Genomic DNA, 21,159 nt, shown 5'->3' on the forward strand with positions numbered 1-21,159 from the left:
ATTTTATTGCAATTGCATTACATTTGAACACATTACTCCCTCCACTGTTTGCTTGTATGCTCAAATTAGCATTGCAAAACATGACCGCCATACTAAAATATGGCTATAGATGCATCTTAGTCATACGATGGTTCTGATTACCGTAAGTTCCGGTGTATAAGACGCACCAGTGTTTAAGCTGCACCCACTAAACTGAGAGTGAAAAACAGATTTGTACATATGTAAGCCGCCCCAGACTATAAGCCGCACATGTCCACACCATAAAAAGACATAAAAAAAAACCTAACTTTTTAAAAATTTTAAATGCATGTTGGTACTTGTCTTGTATATTTCTTATGTATACCTTTTGAGTGTTAAGTTGCTGTGTGATGAGATTAGTCCTCTTTGTAAGATGACACGGTGAGTCAGACTGACTGAGTAATGACCTCCTGCAATTTCCGATGGGTTGACAAGCTCGTTGTAAGTTCCCTTATTGCTCGTGATTGGCTCCTGCCAAAGAAAGAGTTACTGTTTCCTCACTGACTCGCGAGCGGCACAGTATTTAAAAGATTAGTAGTATATGAGGAAAAGGAGATGAAAGTAGCACCAGATATTATGGTATTCCATGTTGCTGTCCTATTCATATTTTGACGAAATGCTGATTAAGTGAACAACTCTGAGATGATGTTGGTAATGATTTGAGGGATGCTGGCTGCAAAATGTACAAACTATTAAAAAAATGAACCACACATGAGACCAAAAACCATCGACTCACAGACAAAAGTTGTGGACTGGCTGAGAAATAGAAATGTACTGCACAGACAACCACAAAGTATCCCACTGAAAATCTTGTGGATTTTCTCATGCATTCCAATACTAAAGTGGAATTGAAAACACAATTCAAGTAGGTTGCTCCATGTTGTGGGGGAATTCAGTTCCAAGTCTTCAAACCCCCAAAACAATTCCTTAAAACTGAAGAAGTAGACATGATTTTTGGCCAATGTTAGAATTTCAAGCACTGTTACAAATACACACTAGGTAAAATGTAAAAAAAAACTGATATAGTTGGGGGGTTACAGGTTGTTGTCTATATATGGGTGTAACTGGGTGTATTGGTAGATCAAAAACATGCCGGTATGGGGGTTGCACATTTGTGACGTCTGCATCAGTTGAGTATTCTAGACCTACACAGTCTAATGAGTTGAAATACAAAATGTTTCATGAAAACAATATTGCTGTTTTGGCTGACACGGGCAGGTAAAAGCTTGTGTATTGGGTTTCATTATAGTACCTAAGACTAAGGTCAGAGAGTTTTGTTATCATCTTTAATAAAAAGGGCAATTTTTCCATTCATTAGGGGGTAGGTTCGCAAAGTGGGGTACACCAATTGTCATAGAGGGTAGGTTGTATGTATTTTTGTACTTTGGATACTGGTTGATCATGTTTGTTAAACTTTCTCCTTCAATCTGGTACCAAATTAATATGCAAACTTAAGCAATCGGGAGTGGACAAAAAAAGTGAAGCTCAAATTCAATCCGTTCAAACCGAAGGATCCCAACATCAGACTGGAATAAAAGAAATGGAGCACAATTACTTATCTACAGTATTTATCAGTGCTCATGTAAAACTTCATCAAAATTTGACCATGCACAATACATTTTTTTTTACCTGGAAATACTTTTGAAAAGTAAATAACCAATAAATCATGGTCAATTATCCAAGTTAATTCAGATGAAATAGGTTTATGTCTTTAAAGTGTGCAGGAGTAGGGAGTACATGGCCTCAGGTCAATTGTCTGAAGGGGTACGCGACTGAAAAGCTTGGCAACCACTGCATTAAGGCATTTATCTGCTTGCTCTGCTTGGGGTTTTACATCTGTGACATGAAACAGAAAGGAATGACGAGTGATGAGAAGTCTTTGGTGGTACCAATATAGTCAGCATGTGCATGGGGGTGCATGCAAGTATGTTCTGCATAAGCCTGTGGATTCCTGAGCATCCAGAGGGGGCAAGGGGAGAGTTAATAACTCTCATCTGGACGGCTGTGACACACACACACGCACGCACGCACGCACGCACAGACCTTTCGCATGCCTCGTTATGCTCTCCTTCCCCCAGTAGTGTAACATGACCACATAATTGATTTATCACAATGCCGTGTGTCAAAGCGCCATTGACACCTTCACTAAGATCCTACATCCTCTACACACACAAACACACTAATTCACATGTGACACGCTTCGAGCGTACTAATATCTATGCAGGAAATGACGACTGTTCCTTCACAAAGCCTTGGTTTCCTCCATGTGTCAGTCATTGAGGAGCTAAATGGAACCTTATTACCACGCTGACAGCCTCAGGTACGCTTCACCCTCATCTTGTGTGTGTGTGTGAGTGGAGTCAAGGCGAAGGAAATTGTGTGGAGGGTCAAGGAGATGAGTGTTAATTTTTGGATACTATCAATCAGTTTGTGTTAAAGCTGAGGAAGTACAGTCGCAGATTTATTTTTTTGACCTAGAAAAGATGGTTGGTGTGTTCATAAGCGTGTATCCACTCACCTCTGTTTGGGTAACCATGGGATTGCCCAGGTCACACACCACCATCCTGGACTCGTTCAGCATCTTGTACTCGCAGTTCAACTGATCTAGAGACTGGAGGAAGGAATGGTGAAAAAGACACAAAAAGTGAGCGGCACAGAAAGTGATAAATGCGGGGCGACGGGAGTCACGAGAACGAACAAGGGAGCATCTAAAAAGAGGGAGGAGGGGGCAGGAGAGAGGACAAGTGATGAATGCTCTGACAGTAACAACCTCATCCATCACTTAGCTCCATTACACACTCATTAGTGTGGACACACACACATCCGCACGCACACAGTGGTAAACACACACGGCAGTTGACCCTGTCCTTTTCCGGGGCTACTAATGCGGCATTGAGGCTTTTGGGCCTCTTCCGGCGAACTAACATGGTCAAGACACAACAGGAAGTGATGTCGTACTGTAACTGCATGCACACAAACCAGGCTTCATTCAGAAGTTTCTATTTTCAGAAATGACCCAAGAAAAGAGTGTGTGCAGCATGTAAATTCATGTTAGTCACCTCCACTCTTCTCTCCACGCCAATGTAGTCGGCCTCTGGTGGGATCAGTGCATGGAGCTCCGTCTCGTAGGCTCCCTCTCCTCGGTTTGCGGCGCTGACGGTCAACATGAGCAGATTGTCGTCACCAATCACCAGCTCAGAGTGGTCCCTATGTTACAGCACAGCAAAGATGTTAGACTGTAAGTTCATATACAGAAGGCAATAGGGATAAAAAAACAAACAAACATATATTCAAAGGTCAAAGGTGACAGGTGTTGTCTGTGTTGCTGTTTATTAGTTGGTAGTTATAGTAGTTATTTACCAGGATTTATTAATTTATTGAACTTAATGTAAAACATGTAAACATTTTGCAAACATGCTGAGCAACAACCAATAAACTTTTGGTGCAAACCTAGACTTTTTAGTCACAATCGAACATTCTCTCTGCAAATGGTACAGGATTTTTCTTTTTTTTTTTGACTGTTGAGTTATGATGGAACCATTTATCCCAGCTCCGAATGAAAAATGATACAGTCCAGTCATCTTATATCATCCTTGGTGAACCAGGAAGAAGCCTGTTACAGACATGTGAAATGTTGTGGTTCATGATTATTTTCCTTCAATTTATTTTCTATTTTTGACTTTGAGTGACTGCAGAACCATTTCCTCCGTCTCAGAATAAAAAATGGTCTGATCCTATCTCTTAGATCATCTTCCATCAACTGGAAATTGCCTGCTAGCTCACAAAAGCACAAACGTAACGCTTTTGGTCTGTGCTGTACAACATGCAACTGTAGTTTTCTGTGTTTTTATTCTTAATTTACTAAGCTTATCTCAGTACATGAGTTGATTCCATGGTGTACAATGACAAGCACAAAAGTGCTAACACTAGTCTCTTTAATAGTAGCAAAACATTTGACTCACACTTTAACTGTGTTTATTGTGAGCCATGAGAATTTGTGTTCAAAGACACCACATAATTTTTTAAGTTGAATTCACTGTTTTGAGTGTAGATGTGTTTTCTGGGATTTCCGAGCATACTTAAATGCAGCAAATGGTACTTCCCCAGTGAGGGTTATGCTAGTGAGTGATAATAATACCCATTTCGTGTTTGTCTTTTTGTTTATTTAGACCACACATACACGCATAATAAAGATGTTGATGCGATAATCGGAATGCCCCTGAATGCAGCTCACTGTTGTCTAGTGACAATGAGGAAGTGTCGTTCCGAGGACTAGAGACATGTTTGTGGATTGGATATACATATATGGTGTTGGAATTGCACCGCTGTTGATGTGTTCAGGTCAGAATAAAGTTATAAAAGAGTGGCAGACTCTGTGCGGTGACGCTATTGTGCCCCCGTCTGCTGTCGTAACAGATAGGATTGGCTTGACATGGTGTGCATGCGTTAATTACGCAAAATTTTTTAAGTAATTAATTAATCATATAAATGTACAAACCGTATATGTTCGTTTCTCAATATAACGAGAAACTGAGGTGTCGGAATGCGCCACTCTCCAGTATACGACTTAGCCCAGTTTTCAGAATATGACTCATGTGCGAGCCGTGGAATGGAATCCCCTTGACCCCAGCTGTGTGTAAGTGACAGGATGTTTGTATAATGTTGTCATGGAGACTGCATACAGCTGGAAGCACTATAGAGAGAAGGCCAGTTCATGTAGACAAACATGCTCCACATGGTAAATTGGAACTACAGTGTGCAACTGTGATGTAAACCTATCTCATTGTTTGAGGAATAACAGATTCTTTGGATTGACTGCGTGCACGTGTGTGTCCGTGTGGCTGTTCCGACGTGTTTAATTTTTATTGGCTGAGGTCAGAGGGCGTGGCCATGTGTGTCTTACATGCTGGCAGACAGCTGGAGGTCCGGGATGCAAATATTGTCGTCACCGCAGTCCAGGAGAATGTAAGCCTGAGAGGAGGAGGCAATGTTTAAGATAAGTTGGATATCACAGCAATGTACAAAGTGTGCTTCAAATCCAACACACTAGGTCCCCAACTTACGAACATCCGACTTGCGAACATTCGGAGATACGAACGCAAGCTGACTGGTCTATATTTTCATGTATTTTGCCTTGTAGTAACTCCATATTTATACTGCTACATGTTTGACCAGTAGAGGGCACTGTGACACTGCTAATGGGACCAACAGGTAGAGGAAGATGGTGGGGAGAGAGTGTAAAGGAGACATGCAAAGCTAAATTGTAGCTGTACAATGCAACCCGGACAGAGCGTGTGATTAAAATTTATGAAGAATTAATAGGCCTGCTTAATTCTACACCACCCACAGAACACTACCTCTTTTAGAAGAGTCTAACGACGACGACTATTTGTCCTTTTTTCAATATCTCCTCCTCCTCTACCACAACGACGTATGCTCGACCACTCCTCTTCAAAAGTAAATAACATTTATCATTACGTATTATATCATTTTTATTATTATTGGTTTTTCATTAATTATCCTCGTTTAATATTACACTACATCCAAACTCATATTTATACACATATACTATATATGTATATGTGTATGTACTGTATATACTGTATATGTATATGTATACACGTACATATAGCATTGGACTTACGAACAAATCGACTTGCGAACGGTCGTCTGGAACCAATTGTGTTCGTTAGTTGGGGACCTAGTGTACTTCTGCCAGTACACTTCAATATGTATACTGTGTATGCTGCGTGTTTAGTTCCTGATGGCGTGACTTCTGACAGTGTAGTGTTGACCCAAATCAATTACTGTCGTTGCGCGCTTACCGGAAATGATGATCGCAATATTTACCCACTTCTTTGTTTTATGTCCTTTTTAATTATGAATTGAAACCCCTCCAGTTAGTCCCTCCCTTTTCACTACGTAGCCAAAATGGAGACGATTGAGGGTGGCTGGGGTTCATTGCTGCACACTCACTATTTGTGGCGTGTTGAGTGCAACATTCGGGTACTGACAGCGCACTGCCTGCATTTTGCCATACTTGTCAGTGTGAATGCACTCAAAACTGAATTGAGACACAACCCATACACTCAATGGACACTTAATTCATGTCCAACTAGTCAAAACTAGGATCTAAAAGGTAAAAAAGCTTTACCATTAATGACAAGTTTATCAGTTTTAACACTAGAGAAGCACTCTGAGAGCGCAGACCTCTGCCAAGCGTCCTGTATTATTTTTTTTCCCAAGTGCTCTGACCATTTTTTGTGGAGTTTAATGCACAAATGGCGAAAATTGTCCTCTCTCGCAATGTTAAAGAATCCTTAAAGAAATTCTCGGATCCAGACGGTGATCTGGATCACCCTCAAAATTTAATCACTTCTTCCATATCCCATTTCCAACAATTCCTGAAAATTTCATTCAAATCCATTCAGAACTTTTCAAGTTATTTTGAACACAAACAAGCAAGCAAACAGATAAACGCCGGCAAAAACATAACCTCTGTGCTGTGCTTTGCTATGCGCAGGTAAACATTTTCTTCCATCTCCAACTATTGGCCTGGCATGCACACTACAACCTTAAGAAGGTGTGCCACCCTTGCTTTAAAAATCAAGTAGCGTGTAAGAGTTTGATTGACATGGTGTTGATACCCACATGTTCTTGCAGGAAGGTGCTGCTGTAGTAGTTTAGGACAGGTGGCAGCGCTTGGCCCTGAGTGGAAGGGGCCAAGCTATAGTTCAGAGCCAATGAGATGGGAGATAATTTGTCCCGGAACTCATCTTCCTCCTGTGAAGATATAGTCATAATAGAAGGCCATAAACAGAGCAGCTCGTCTACTTGTGCCTACTGCATGCGGGTGTATTGTGTGGTCTGCTCACTTTCAGATAAATGGTGTAGTTGAGGCAGGCTTTCGGATGGTTGTGACCCAGCGGTAGGAGTCCAGTGAGCTGAGGCTGCTGAGTGTCCAAGAAAAGGACACGCTTCACACCTCCTCGCATGCCTTTCAACCAATCCAAATGCAGCTCTGCTCTCAGGTCTGAAGAGGAAGACAGTATGAGGTAGGACAAGATATATTTGATACTGTCCATACACCACGAAAACTTGGAGCGATTGTTGAATGATATGGGCTGTCTGGATACTGGATTCTTGTTTGACCCCTTTTTTCCTTACATTTTAGGTCAAATTACAAGTGGTATGGACAAATGTGTGACACATGTTAGCACATTTAGCATACTGTTCATACTCTTTATAATACATACATAAATGCTCCAATTAGTTGCAGAGTCGCAAGGTACGTGGTCTACAAACGTGGAAAACCTCTGGGTTCTCAAAATGCGCTTGGTCAAAAAAAACTCCATAAGACGGCAGTAGCTCCATTTAAAGTATCTTGGGTCGTCAGCATCCAGCAGCTTGATCTACCTCTACATGCGCTTTAAAATGTTGGCAGCACTGCTCAGCTGTTGGCTGTACTATTGTTTACAATGAACTTATCAGCACTGCTCATGCCGGCTGAGCAGTTTGCTTCTTACCGATGTTACAACATTGGTTCATTGCTGCTGTGTTGTGCAATGTACTTGTAAATAAATGGCCATGTGCACAAAAAGAGCTCCTTTCCAGTTCAAATGCCCTCCAAATCATTATTAAAGAACGATTAGCTAAAAAAGGACGCGGGCTGCTTACCCACAGAGCTGGGGATGCCCATTCCACCCACTTCTGCACACACATCCACCTTCAGGCTGCAGGTAAAGAGAGATGCAGTCAACGTTGCATTTTGGACAAGCTCATGCACTTATTTCAGAATCTTTTAATGGTCATTTAGTCATTGTGGTGGCAAATATCACAGGGGAATTTCCTATAGACAAACAGACATGGGAGACTGGTCGACATTTCCTCTATTTATGTGTTTATCAACGTATGTTATCGCCTCTTCAATCAAGGAAACAGGAAAGTGAGCCGCACATTAGGGGGCTAATCCACTCATCTAAGGAAGCGTCTAGAATTTAAAACTTGGCGACATGAGGCACCATTTGTTTGGTTCCACTTCAGTAACTCTAATGGTTGAAATGTACAAATTGAGGATGGTGGAGTGTTTCTTATACATTGTTATTACTGTAGAAGGGTTATGTTAATGTGAGTGGAGATGTTTCTGTGTGTGATGAAACAGACTTTCATTTGACCTTTCCAGGTGTTTTTGTGAGTGTCGCATGTAAGCATGTGTTTTTTATGTATTTGGGTGGGTGTGCTCAAATGTGACTAATAATAAGCAATGTGTGTTTGTGTGTGTGTGTGTGTGAGTGTGTGTGTACCGTAGTATGCATATGTGTATGTTGCAAGGAAACGAGGCCAATTTTACAGGACGCAGGATGCAGCGCCAATGCATGGCCAGTCATTATTCTATGGAACCTTTCCCAAAAATGCATCTGTGCTCTACCACCCAACACATTGCTATTGTTAGCCATGCTTACTATAACCCCCCGAGATATACTTTATTTTAATGAAAGAGCTTTTATCCTCTCGGAGTTCTGGTATAATGTGATTTTGGACTTTGTTTGTAACAATAAGCTGTTTATTTTCAATGTTGTGACCCAATTTAACTGCCTGCCCCTCAGTCTGTTTCGCTTTTACAAGAACAGTGAGTAACAGCCAGCTACAGTCATAAGGGGACACATGCTTGGAACAATAAAATAAAATGGAAAAAAAAAGACAGTAAGTAAAAACAACAACATGCACTTGGCTCAGGTTTTGCAGGAATCATCCGAAAAAAAAATGGAATGCATTGTTTGTATAATGAAAAAAAAGGGGACCGGTATTTGCACTTTCAGTGGTGACATTTTTACCACAAAGACATTTAAAAAACAACAACAATAAAACAAAATACAGATGACAGCTGGTTTAGATTTTAAATATCAGTTCTAAATGTGGCATCTGATTCATTATACCAGTGAGTTCAATCCCCCAGTTGAAGTTGTTTGAACATTATTTTAAACACAAGCAATATCTGTTAATTTAAAAGATGCATTGGACATAATCACATAATATATGATATTAATATTTGTTATAATGAACAAGCTTCAATTACAACTGTGCATGAGTGTAATAGGTTGTCTTTCTTACTTTAGCTTTCGTTATATGTCTTTTAGCCTGTCTCAGATTAATTGAATCGGTAAGAACATTTTTGTTAATGATAATATGCAATTTTTGGACATGTTTCTTACTGTCGATTTCTTTGACTGTGCATTGTATAAGGATTGTACAATCCTAAATAGCACTATGTTGTCAACCTTTTATAGAGCACTCAATTTAATACTTACTATAGTCCAAATTGTGCTCATTATTATTATCATTATATTTCATGATGACATATCTTATAATAATTCATTTTTTTCATTTGAAGTCGAAGAAATTCACAAATAAAGCAAAGCTAGTTTGCCATGCATCAGTGGAGGTGGGCTTTGTTTATTTTTGGGCTTTTTGTAGCTCCACATGGAAACGTTCCTGAGATTTTTTTTCTGGCGGGTTTAAAAAAAAATGTGCGTCCACACTTAGCCAGATTAGTAAGTAGTTGCATTCAGACGGGAACGGATCACTGGGTGAAAACGATGGAATACACAAGGCACTCCTACGTGTGGTGCTGTAAAGAGACACGCAGATGGAACCACGTGACACACCAAACTATAGAAGAAGAAAGAACACATGCGCATAAATCCGTCATCTTCTGCTTTTCAAGGCTCATCTTGACTTACAATGAAGTAGAAGTACTTCTGCGAGTCATTTTGGAGAATAAGACAACACAATATTAGGAGAGTGTCGACTGGGGTGAATCACGTCTGTCGAAATATTCAGATATTATGTTGGCTTGTCGTCAAAGCTCACTTATGGTCATGTGACGGCGACGGGTCGTTTTTGTAAAACAGCAGTTTCGGCTGTCTACACGGAAACCACCTGGTGTTTTCACAAAATACTGTTTCAGGGCACCTAGAATGCCGTTTCCGTAAGAATGAAAGTTTCGAATGAAACGTTTCTGTGTGGATAGCCCCTTATTGATTACAACATGAGAATAAGACGAACACGAGCAGAAGAACATGCAAAAAAGGATAACAAGAACATGAACAGGAAGAAGAAGAATATACATCGAAAGTTACATGAAGTAAGCAGACTTCACAATGGAAGCAGTAAGACTTCAGTATCGTCATTGCTTGGTATCAAAGTTAAGTTGGAGTGTTTTCTTATTATTTTACAGTGGTTAACTTCCTTTTACACTTTAAGAATGGGACAAATGAAACTTTTGCATGACTGTTCACAGTGTTAAAATAGCCTGTTCAGTTAATAAAGTTTTATGATGATGACAATTAGATTAGATTATTTCTATATCCATAACTTCCTACCGGTTTCAAAAGCAGATTCCATTGTCTAACATGAATCAATGCTGATTGACTGGCTCACAATGTGGTTCCTTGCTCCCATTTTCTAAAAATGCGGATATTTGTTACATCAATACAAGTCACAAACTAAATTGGACCTGCCATCAATAAAAATCTTCACCTCTTGAACCTTGAGCGTCTCCCCCATGGTGTCACTTAATTCTGTGTGCTGCTGTTTGATCCTGTGTGTGTGTTTGTGTGTGTGTGTGTGTGTGTCAAGGCGTATCTAGTTCCATACCTCGGACCAACTTTGTGCTTGTTTATTTGAATTAGCTGAGTATTATTATGACCAAGCGGCACAGTTTAGTGCTTTTTGTCAATCAGACTCAAATCTCTGGTCCCGCCGCCAACACTCACACGCCGCTGCACCGTGATGGCAGCGAGCCCAGCACACTTCTCTTGTCTAAACAGTCCCACTTCCAGCCCTAATATGTTCAGACCATGCTAGACGTTGGTGAAGCAGCAGGAGATTTCAGACTTGGGTCTCCAAAACTGTCCAAGGCTACCCATGGGAAGAATAATGTATCAAAAATAGGATTATAAGGTTTCAAATGAATTGACTCCCTTAAGGTCATATGAAATGTTTGGTATTGCACTGGATCCTGTCCGATGGCAGATGTGCAAAAACAGAGGTGAAATATTTGTTAGGTCTGTCAGCATATGTGCCGTGTAAATGGTTCAGTATAAGCAGCAGGACGCCTGCCACAGATTCAACTTCATTACAGCAGCAGCAGATCTCATTAGTCTCTTATTTGGTTAAGCCTTTGATCCTTGTAGCTTTAAATCACCAACACTCTTTTTGAAATTTCTATGGGGTTTGCCCCTTTTTGTACTGGCTGTGTTCTAATAGTTGTAATCAGAGTAAGTGAACGGTTGTGTCGTCATTATAGAATTTTTGAAACAACATTGTAGTTAATACTGGACAGTATCTCACAAATGTGAGAACAACCTCTCACATTTTAGCAACCATTTTTTATTAAGGAACAATACTGTAGAAATGGCTTGGATAAACTTTAGAGTAGTCAGTGTAACTGGTGTATAAGCCACAGCTTTTTTCCCACGCTTTGAACCCTACAGCTTATACAGTGATGAGGCTAATTTATGGTCATGTCTCGTGACGTCTCGTATGCTTTAGAGCAGCCATTTTGCGCTTCATGCACTCACCCTAATCATGGAAAACACACAACTTTCACAACAGTTGCAACTTTCAAGTTAAAGGCGATCCATCTACCAACTTTTGTTCAAGTCTGCCAGTGGATCCTGACAGCGTGGAGCAGTGTCCAAAAATCACCAACGGGTTTCAAAAGGCCGGACTAATGCGTGGTGAACAGGATAGTATAAGCTCAAGGGCTAATTTGGTAATGGGTAATTCTTCAATTCATCTTGAACATGCACACAATTACAGTGGAGCTCATCACATAACACAATTCACTATTCTGCATGTCCAAGAAGGAGTAGCAAGAAGCAAAGCTTTTTTTGCCTCGAGATGAAAATGAAACTGAGCGCGACAACAAAAGAATAGAGACTGGCAAAGTGTATGGCGAAGGAATTATCAGGCTGTTCAATTCCGACACTAAGATGCAAGAGGAAAATGAGGACAGCGATGAAAGACTTTGCTGGTAGGCTACTGTTTAACTAGCCGTGATGCATACACTGCTTGGCACTTAAAAAGCAATTATTTCATTCAAATTTAACTCTTTCTGTGTACTAAACATTCCATGTTACGATGTAGACACCTGCGGTTTTTAGCAAACAGCCATTATTGTTTAAATAGTTGGCCACACAAGTGAGGACCAAGATAATGGTGGTGGTAGCATCATGGTCTTGTGGTGTAGGAGTGCTGCTGGCACTGGGGAGCTGTGGTTCATTCAGGGAAACATGAATTCCAACATGTATTGTGACACTCTGAAGCATAGCATGACCTCCATCCCTTGGGAAACTGGATTGTGTGGTACCTTTCCAACACGATAACAGGCTCAAATATACCGTAAATTCGGGTGTATAAGCTGCTACTTTTTTCTTAATCTTTGAACCCGGCGACTTATAAAGCTTTGAGGCTAATTTATGGCTGAATTTGAATCTCGTGACATCTCCTTTACTTCAGAACAACTACTGTTGTTTAAATACTGTGTTGCTCGCGGGTCAGTGAGGAAACGTTAGCTCTTTCTATTGCAGGAGCCAATCACAAGCTATCACTGCACTCACAAAAAGCTGGTCAACCCACTGGTGGACAGAGGCAACAATGCAGAGTTATCCATCCATTTTCTATGCTGCTTGTCCTCCAATTAAATGCTTTGCTCAGATGAAATTCATTGTTTTTAAAATGTTGTACTTTTTTCATTTTAAACTCGTATTGGTACAAGTTTGTATATTGATTAGGTATACCTATTCAGTGTTAAGTTGCTGTGTGAGTTTACTGTTCTTTGCAAGATGACACCTTGAGTAAGACTGTAATATTGAGTAATGAGCTCCTGCAATTATCTATGAGTTGACGAGCTTGTCGAGAGTTTTTTCATAGCTCATGATTGGCTCCTGTCAAATAAAGAGCAGTCTGGTCCTCCCAGACTCGTGCGTGCCACAATATGCCAATTTATAACATGGACATGCGCGACTTTTACAGTGGTGCAGCTTATACACTGGAATTTACGGTACCTCCTCAAATTTGGAACATGGAACATTTGGCATTTCCTCTGTACTTTCCCAACATGTAGGTCAGAAACAGTTTTCTCAAATGCAGCATTGAGGTCTTACCAGGTCACCCTGGCGTCTGTGTGGGGTAGGTGACACTGTCTGTCATCAGGATTAAGGATCCTTGGCGTCAGGATCATTTCAGCATCCACAGACACAACAGCACGAGCCCTAGGCACAAAACACTGATTGAATGGAGGACATTTTTGGCAGTAATAAGCGGTAAACCTTGACTTTGTGCATTACCTGTACACAGCCACCTCTCCTGCACCAAATGACCCCACGATCAGGTCTGTAGGGGGAGAGAATTAGAGGGAATCAAAGCAAGCTACAGATGGGATTGATTTTAAAGACCTCATCAACACGCACTCTTCATGTTGAATGCACATGCACAAGGACACAGCGTGAGGTGCTGCTATCACTCTCCCTTTTTTACAAACGACCTACCCCATACTAAATTCAGACACATGTGCATGGAGCTAAACATGGAGCTAAGCAACAATGCAACTTGCTCAACATAGCAACACAATTTCATTGAAAGTATTTGTTGTTCTCATTGGCTTTGGAATGAACACACAACTTTTATTCGGCTCTCACAGTCTAGAAGAATGTCTGTATATAATCCTTGTGGTTATGGGGGACACACACACACCGATTAAAATAATCAGTCAATTGTAAAAAGGGGCACTTGATTGATACAAGGCACCATAACCAGACGCAGCCAAAGTTAACAAGATCCTAAGAAAGAAATAGAAAGACCCATAATCCACACAGAGGCAACTAATAACTATTTTTATAGTCGATTAATCACTGATGGATTGTTTGGCAAAAAGCACATATAACTACACTAATAAAACAATATATTATGATTTATACGGATTATGGTTATACTATGATGTTCATTTGCAACATTTATTTTATGTGCATGTATTCAGTTTGATTTACAATCAATGGATTGTTTGGAGTATAAAACACTGAGGTGTGGACTTGAGTCATGCGAAGTGGACTCGAGTCAGACAATAACGTCAAAGACTTGCAACTCAACTTGGATTTTGACATCAATGATTCGGTACCTAACTCGAACCTTAAGCGGGCCTCCCGACCTACAATTTTAGGGAAATTTGTTGGCCGTGGCCAGCGCGAAGAGGAAGTAGGGTATCAGAGGGGTTGCAAGTGTGTCGTACTTATGGAGCAAGTGATTCGTGACTCCGACATGCTTGCCGCTCGCCGTGGCCGGACAAGGCGCATTAATGTCGGGTACGCTATATGAACAGCCGCCGTGCATCCACGGAGGTCGGGAGAACCAGAGTGTACAGCTGGAGGAGTCGCCCACTGCGGGAGGAGCCGCTGCCGTGGCCAAGCAATGTACACAATGCACTTTTAAACTTGCGACACACGCAAGGGTCATGCACTCCTCCTCTGCTTTGCCCTTGCGACCTGGCTGCATGTAAGGTTTTCTTGCGTGCATGCAGAAAATAATTTGCATCCCAATTTTTTTCCTACAGGCTTTGCGTGCTCTCTGCGGGTTTGAAAATCCCTGATCGTTATTATGTCATTTCCAGCAAGACAACATATTTTCCCACATGATCTGGCTCATTGAATGCATCTGTTAACATCCAATCAGGTTTAAGAACAAACGACTAAATCCTGAATGCTATGTCAGCACTCTTTTTTTGTCGCTATAAGTCAGGGGTCTCAAACTTGTGGCCCGTGGGCCATTTGCGTCCCGCCGAGTCACATTTTGCGGCCCGCGACTTGTCTTCAAAGATTACTGTAATACGGCCTGCGACAAGACAATGTTACTCGTAGGATGCACACATAAGCCTACACTGAACTAAGAGTGAGTGAGTCACTTAAAAAATGTGGTAAAAAAATTCCACCCATTTTCTATACCACTTGTCTTCATTAGGGTCACGGGTAAGCTGGAGCCTATCCCAGCTGAATGCAGCAAAATATAAACTGTGAAATTACTTATTTATTTATTTGATTCACCCTATTACTGTATCAAGATATCATTGTTATTGTGAGCCATGTATCCCGTGTTGTATCGTGAGGTACCCCGAGATTCCCAGCACTACTCCCAATACTTGATGCGGCCCAGCCTCACTCAGACTCTACCTCTACCCCAGGTAAATGGTGTTTGAGACCCCTGCTATAAGTCTTATCACATTGGTATTATTTAAAAAATAAAACCATTCAAAATGCATTCATTGTATTTGTCAAATGTAATAGATTGTTGCATTGTTAACATGGCATTTTACTCACACAAAACAGTGGTCATGACCCGGAAGGACTCGACTTGAAACATTATAAAATGTCTATCCTATGACCTGAGAATTGACTCGACTTGTCTTGACTTAGATTCGCACGTCTTTACTTGAAACATGACTCCAGACTTGAAATTAAAGACTTGACACTTACTTGAAACTTGCGAAAGACCGACTTTCTCCCACCTCTGATAAAATGTCAAAAAACAGTACAAAAAAACAGTACCTCGATATAGAATGCTTCTTTTGTCAGAGCCACATCACAAATAGTTATAACACATTAAAAAACATCAACCACTGACACCAGGCATACAGTAAATGCGCCAAATATAGCCGTGCCAGTTATTTACCTAAACTGAAAAAAGCATGGGGCATTAATTGGAAACAGGCAATAAATAAACAGAGGCTGTTATTTCCAAAATGTAAAAATTCATTATATATAACTAGGGTTGTGCATCGTTTGTATTAAAACAACTCAAAAACATTTGAATAAGGATGCTCGACCAGGAGTTGGCAAAGTTCCTTTGTGTAGTAAGAGTACCTGCACCAACCGAAAGAGTTTTTGAATATCCTTCATCAGCTTCATCAGTTTGTGTTGTCATGTAGTTGTCCTTTGTTGTGCATGTCCCCCTCTGCATATTTAAGAAGGGGGCTAATTGAATCGGAGAGAGACACATCTGTTTCTGCCTTTGGCTGAAACCACAACATTAAACATTTAGGCCCTGTCCCTCATCCCCCCCGAGGGTGCTCTGTGCCGCTATGTGAGCCTGTGACAAGAAAAGACCTCAAGATGTGGCTTTTGTGTGGCATTCAGAAGGGGTACGGAGAAGGGGGGCGGAGTACATGGAAAGGAGGGGGAGAAGGGAGGTCGAGGCGTGGTGTACTTGGCCTTTATTGAGCTACAATCTGTGAAAGCTATCAGGAGCAAGGTGTGCTTTCACCAGATGGTGAAAGACAGATGGAGCCACCTTGCTCCCATTTCTATGTTTCTATGTCCCTCTGGCTGTTTTGGGCTTTCCCAGCAGGAAATCAAACCTTGCAAATGGCAGGTGTGTTTCTTTAAAAGCACTCTGACTTGAAGGTTAAGTGAGATCCCAATAATAAAACAAGGGCTTACTTTCCTCTCCGTGTCAATCCTATTTCCTTCCATACAGTCATGTGCACATTAAAGGTGAGTGTAGAACAGCGAGCGCACACTCCACTCTCCTGGTAACCGAGCCTCTGGAGTCGATGGTATTCGTCGTTGCAATGAAAATACGACCTTCATGCAGAGTTTAGACAGACTGTCAAGCTGTCACTGGCAAGACGCTCTGACTGCCTTCCGAGGCTGCGGGGGTCCAGTCGCGATGAGGCGAGGTCAAAGGTCAATGGCACTCAGTGGAAAAGAAGGCGGTTTCAGAGGAGATGCTCGGGATTTCTTCATTCTTGGGTGTCTGTGTGGGATTTGAAGCTATTCTGGGACTTATTTACCCAAGTGCATTGGGAGATTGGTTTTCCATATGATGTGCAACATTAGACCACAATGCATAGCTGAGAAATATTATTTCTGGAGTGAATTACTCCAATCTGCACTTTTTTGCATGCTGAGTTTGTCATAAATTTTGACTTGATGACAACTCTAATGACCCCTCACCACCACACACATAGATGACGCTTACACGTCTCTCTGTAAGTCAGCACGCCTGTCTGACTGGCAGGTAAATGTTGTCCATTTTTGCTCTTTCACCCCTTAGATGCACCTAAAAAGCACCTACAAGGAGTCAGATCCCAGATCCCAGATCCAATGGATGACCCTCAGTGTGCTTCCAATGTTTAGTGAAATATCACCTCAGTGCCATAATTAAACGTTTTTACACACCCGGGTGCTATGCATATCATAGTATTGTTTTCCTTACAAGCATATTTCCACAAAATGTGCACACTTTGCAGTAACAAGTGACATTATATTCGTTCATGATCTGATACTGGCTCGTGAATTTCAAATTAATCACAACGTGCAGATTAAATCACATTAATTACTGTTTCCACAACTACTCCGGGTACCATTATCCTGCTCAATAAAACACTGGTATGGAAATAAAAGAACATTCATAAACTGATTCTCCTATCCCGTTACAATGTTAAATTAATAAAAAAAATATATTTTTTTTTACCATGTCAAATCAAGGAAATGTAGTGAAATCTCCATCCATACAGAAGATGTATAAGTTTAGTTAATTGAGTTACTTCTTAGTTTATTGCAGGGATGCTCTGATCAGTGTTTTATGCTGCCGATACCACTCATGCATGAATGAAATCAGCCGACACCGAAACCTATCACAATGAATAAGCGTACATTTTAAAATATACTAATGGCGCTATCAGGGGTCAACAAAGTTGGTTCTTGTGAGAGCTACTTTTACAAAATGAAAATGTCCAAGAGCTACTCATTTTTGCAACATTTATTTTCATAGCTTATTTCAACCCAAACAAACCCAATATGTTTGTTTTACCAGATCACTAACAAAAAGCTGGTATCCACAGATCACATTTTGTATTACAGAATGGATTTCTTTCTCGTGTTCTCACATTATTAACTGAAAACCTGACGTGTCCAGTGTTTTGGCTACATCAGCTGCCGCCCGACCTATGATCACACCGCGAACTTCGAACACTCACCACACCCTGCCAAGTGCCAGCCCCCCAGATGCCGGACCAAACTAAGCTTTTTAAGGCGCCGCCTCGGCAAGACATTTTTTGTGCCATGTTTTGCAGGGTGCAAAACTTATATCACTCTCACAACGACAGGAAGTCCCACATGCTTGTTTTGGCTTTGTGAAGGGAAAGTGGGCGGGAGACGGTCCCTATAGGCTAGATGCTGCAATGGGGACGGAGGTGATCAGTGGAGGTGATCTGCGTTACAAAGCAAGTATCGGCATATGTCGATGCCGAGCTTTTTCACGGAAATCTGCCGATACTGAACGGTGGCCAAGCAATCGAAGCCCACCTACTTTATTGTGTTGTAAGCCCGGGTTTTGGATTTCATTCATTCATTTGATATGCCTCTTGTCCTCACTAGGGTTGCGGCGGTATGCTGGAGCCCATCCCAGCTGACTTTGGGTGAGAGGTGGGGTACATCCTTGACTGGTTGCCAGCCAATCACAGGGCACATATAGACAAACAACCATTCACATTCTCATTCATACCTATGGACAACTTAGAGTCGCCAATTAACATGTATATTTTTGGAATGTGGAAGGAAGCCAGAGTACTCAGAGAAACCGGAACTTCCTTCCTGGGGACATTGATTTCACAGAGCCCATAGCGGTGAACACTCTGTCAATAACATAGAGAGTATTTGCTATCACTAATCATGGCAGACTACTTTGTGAGAGCCGCCGCCGCCGACTACTACTTTTTGGTTTTACTCCCCCCAGGCCGAGAATAATGTTGCACGGTGCTAAGCAGGTCCAACTATAGTGAAACACTAAGCCATTCTCATAACGTTATCATTAGCACTAGTGCTAAACATTTCATGGACAAAATAAGACCTTAATAAAACGGTGACTTACAATGTCCGCTCTAACTGGGGTACCAACTGATGGGATGGCTGTATATTTCAGTAAAAGACTTATGCTCCCCATTGAACTGGTAAATTCAGCATAGTCCTCAGGTAAAAAAATGTTGAAAGCAAACAAGCATCTTGCTGAGACTTCCTAGTAATGTTATCAAGGCCTAAGTTGAAAGCCAGTATCCCCTGATTCAGTCTATCTGGATGTTTAGTTGATAGCGTGTACGTAGAATCTCAAAGTTGACCAACTTTTTGGACTAATGCCACAACCTTCTACTATACACATGCTAGGTGTGATTTATAACCTAGTATTAACTTTTCCAAACTCAAAGGCGATGCAGCAATTCCAGTAGTTAGCGTTACCTCCTGGTAGTGGCGTCACTGGCCCGAGACGCTGTGAGTGAGGCGCTGTGAGCAGGGCACTGTGTCACTTCCCCAAAAAGTAGTTCTGTGTTAGCTCTTACAAAAACAATGCCACTGTAGTTTGGTTAATGTGCGAGTTACGTTATGTGGATTGGTTGCCAGCCAATCGCAGGGCACATATAGACAACAACCCAGTACAGTACATGATAGTTATATTTCATTTTTTTGTTATCATTAATTTTCTTTGCTGATTGGGTGGCAAAAATCACATAGTTGTACTTAATTTTAGTGAGGCATGTGGCGGCTATTTTGACTTATGTTTAAATTACCAAATGTGCTTTTTTTCCCCGTAAAGGAAAATTGTCATTGTTATTGTATTAAAACTTTGCATTGCTGCTGCTATGAAGAGAGATTATCTGAAGTAGTCACATTTCAGCTGTTTTTGTTTGCTTGCTTCGCACAGCGCCCACTTTTTAGTTGTATTTCCTGTCAACCTTGGTTTCCCACTGCAAGATATTAAAAAACACAACAACTACATGACACAAGCCTAAATTGGAGCTAAAAGTGGCTCAAAGTTTAATTAGGATCCTTTCCTGTCTATGAGGAATAACACTGAACTTTAATGGCAACTCTCACAGGCTTCCCAGTCCTCTCATAAGGCTGATCAAACATCTCCGCTGCCTTTGAACAGTGTGACTTTACTGGCCTGCAAACGACTCACCACGTGTGTGTGTGCCTCGCTTCCGTCTACCAGCTCTTGTTAATGACAGGCGACACAAGCCGTGTGCTGCACATTTGTGTGTCATGCGTTGGACAACAATTTTGCCACCCAGAGACTCAACCCAACTTCCTCCTCCACCAAACTTTCAACCTGTTAGCCTTCTATTTGAATTTACTGCACAGCGTTTCCAATTGCAGGATTTCTAATTTGCAGTTACACAGGTCTCACTTTGACCAACACACACTCCCTCATCACTAATCACAGGGCTCACAAGCCTCACTTGTTGTTAAGATGTGTGGATTGTGGTGTTGCAAAATAAAGAAATCTCCATCACTGCAACATGACTTGGTACGCTTTGGATCACGAGTTTTCCCATTCCCTAGTTACATAGAAACTACAGAGACAAAAAATGTATGTTGTATATATTTGTGTGTGTGTAGTTAATTTAAATATGGTTGTATTATAGTTAAGAATATGGTAGTGTTGTGCAATAGATGTGATAATTGTTATGTGAAGTGACATGTTTGAACTACAGGTGTCGCTAATTCGCAAGGTTGTACAGAGCGTAGAAGAAGCAGTTCAGGAAGTTGGAACAAGAAAACGAAAAAGTGATACAGACGCGCATGTTGAATGTATGTTGTGTAACGAAGAAAAGTAAAGCCAAGAAACGACACTTCTGACGTCAACTTCATTTTTACTATGCATATGACAATAAAACTCTCTTGAATTTGTGTGACTAGCAACGAAGTTACAGCTAAGTTACCACAGAGTAAGCAATTTATTGCTAACAACCATTAAATTGAAATAGGCTGTTCATTAGCTGTTCAAAAGTTTAAGACCATAGATCAAAAAAACCCGAAAACCCCTAAAATAGAAATTAAATGTTCAAAAAAGGAACTAGTAATGAGTAGCTGCTTCATTCTTGTTAATCCCCTCAAAATTTGGTTTGGGCATGCTTGATGCCAGTGTTTCCAGATGGTGAACCTGGCTTCACGATGGGCATTCACTGTGTGGAACAGACGTCCATTTTTGCATGAATGGCATTTTCAATTGGTTTTAGATCAGGGGAACATGCAGGATGGTCCAAAAGAGTGAGATTATTCCTATGGAAGAAGTCACTTTGTCAAGTGGACA

The 21,159-nt window shown here is 41.1% G+C and overlaps 1 protein-coding gene across 1 annotated transcript in view; it reads right to left on the bottom strand.

Moving 5' to 3' along the window:
- The window catches only part of itga8 (integrin, alpha 8), a 73,256-nt gene that overhangs the window by 17,194 nt on the left and 34,903 nt on the right, over positions 1–21,159 (bottom strand). Inside the window, exons 14-21 of the mRNA XM_054781138.1 lie at positions 13,371–13,416; positions 13,188–13,295; positions 7,696–7,751; positions 6,894–7,051; positions 6,670–6,801; positions 4,922–4,989; positions 3,078–3,225; positions 2,537–2,629 (exon numbers count right to left, since the gene is read on the bottom strand). Of these exons, the coding sequence (XP_054637113.1) occupies positions 2,537–2,629; positions 3,078–3,225; positions 4,922–4,989; positions 6,670–6,801; positions 6,894–7,051; positions 7,696–7,751; positions 13,188–13,295; positions 13,371–13,416 (809 nt within the window). The remainder of the gene's footprint in view (positions 1–2,536; positions 2,630–3,077; positions 3,226–4,921; positions 4,990–6,669; positions 6,802–6,893; positions 7,052–7,695; positions 7,752–13,187; positions 13,296–13,370; positions 13,417–21,159) is intronic.

Source organism: Dunckerocampus dactyliophorus, chromosome 7 (genome assembly GCF_027744805.1).
Source record: "Dunckerocampus dactyliophorus isolate RoL2022-P2 chromosome 7, RoL_Ddac_1.1, whole genome shotgun sequence".
NCBI classification, from domain to species: domain Eukaryota; kingdom Metazoa; phylum Chordata; class Actinopteri; order Syngnathiformes; family Syngnathidae; genus Dunckerocampus; species Dunckerocampus dactyliophorus.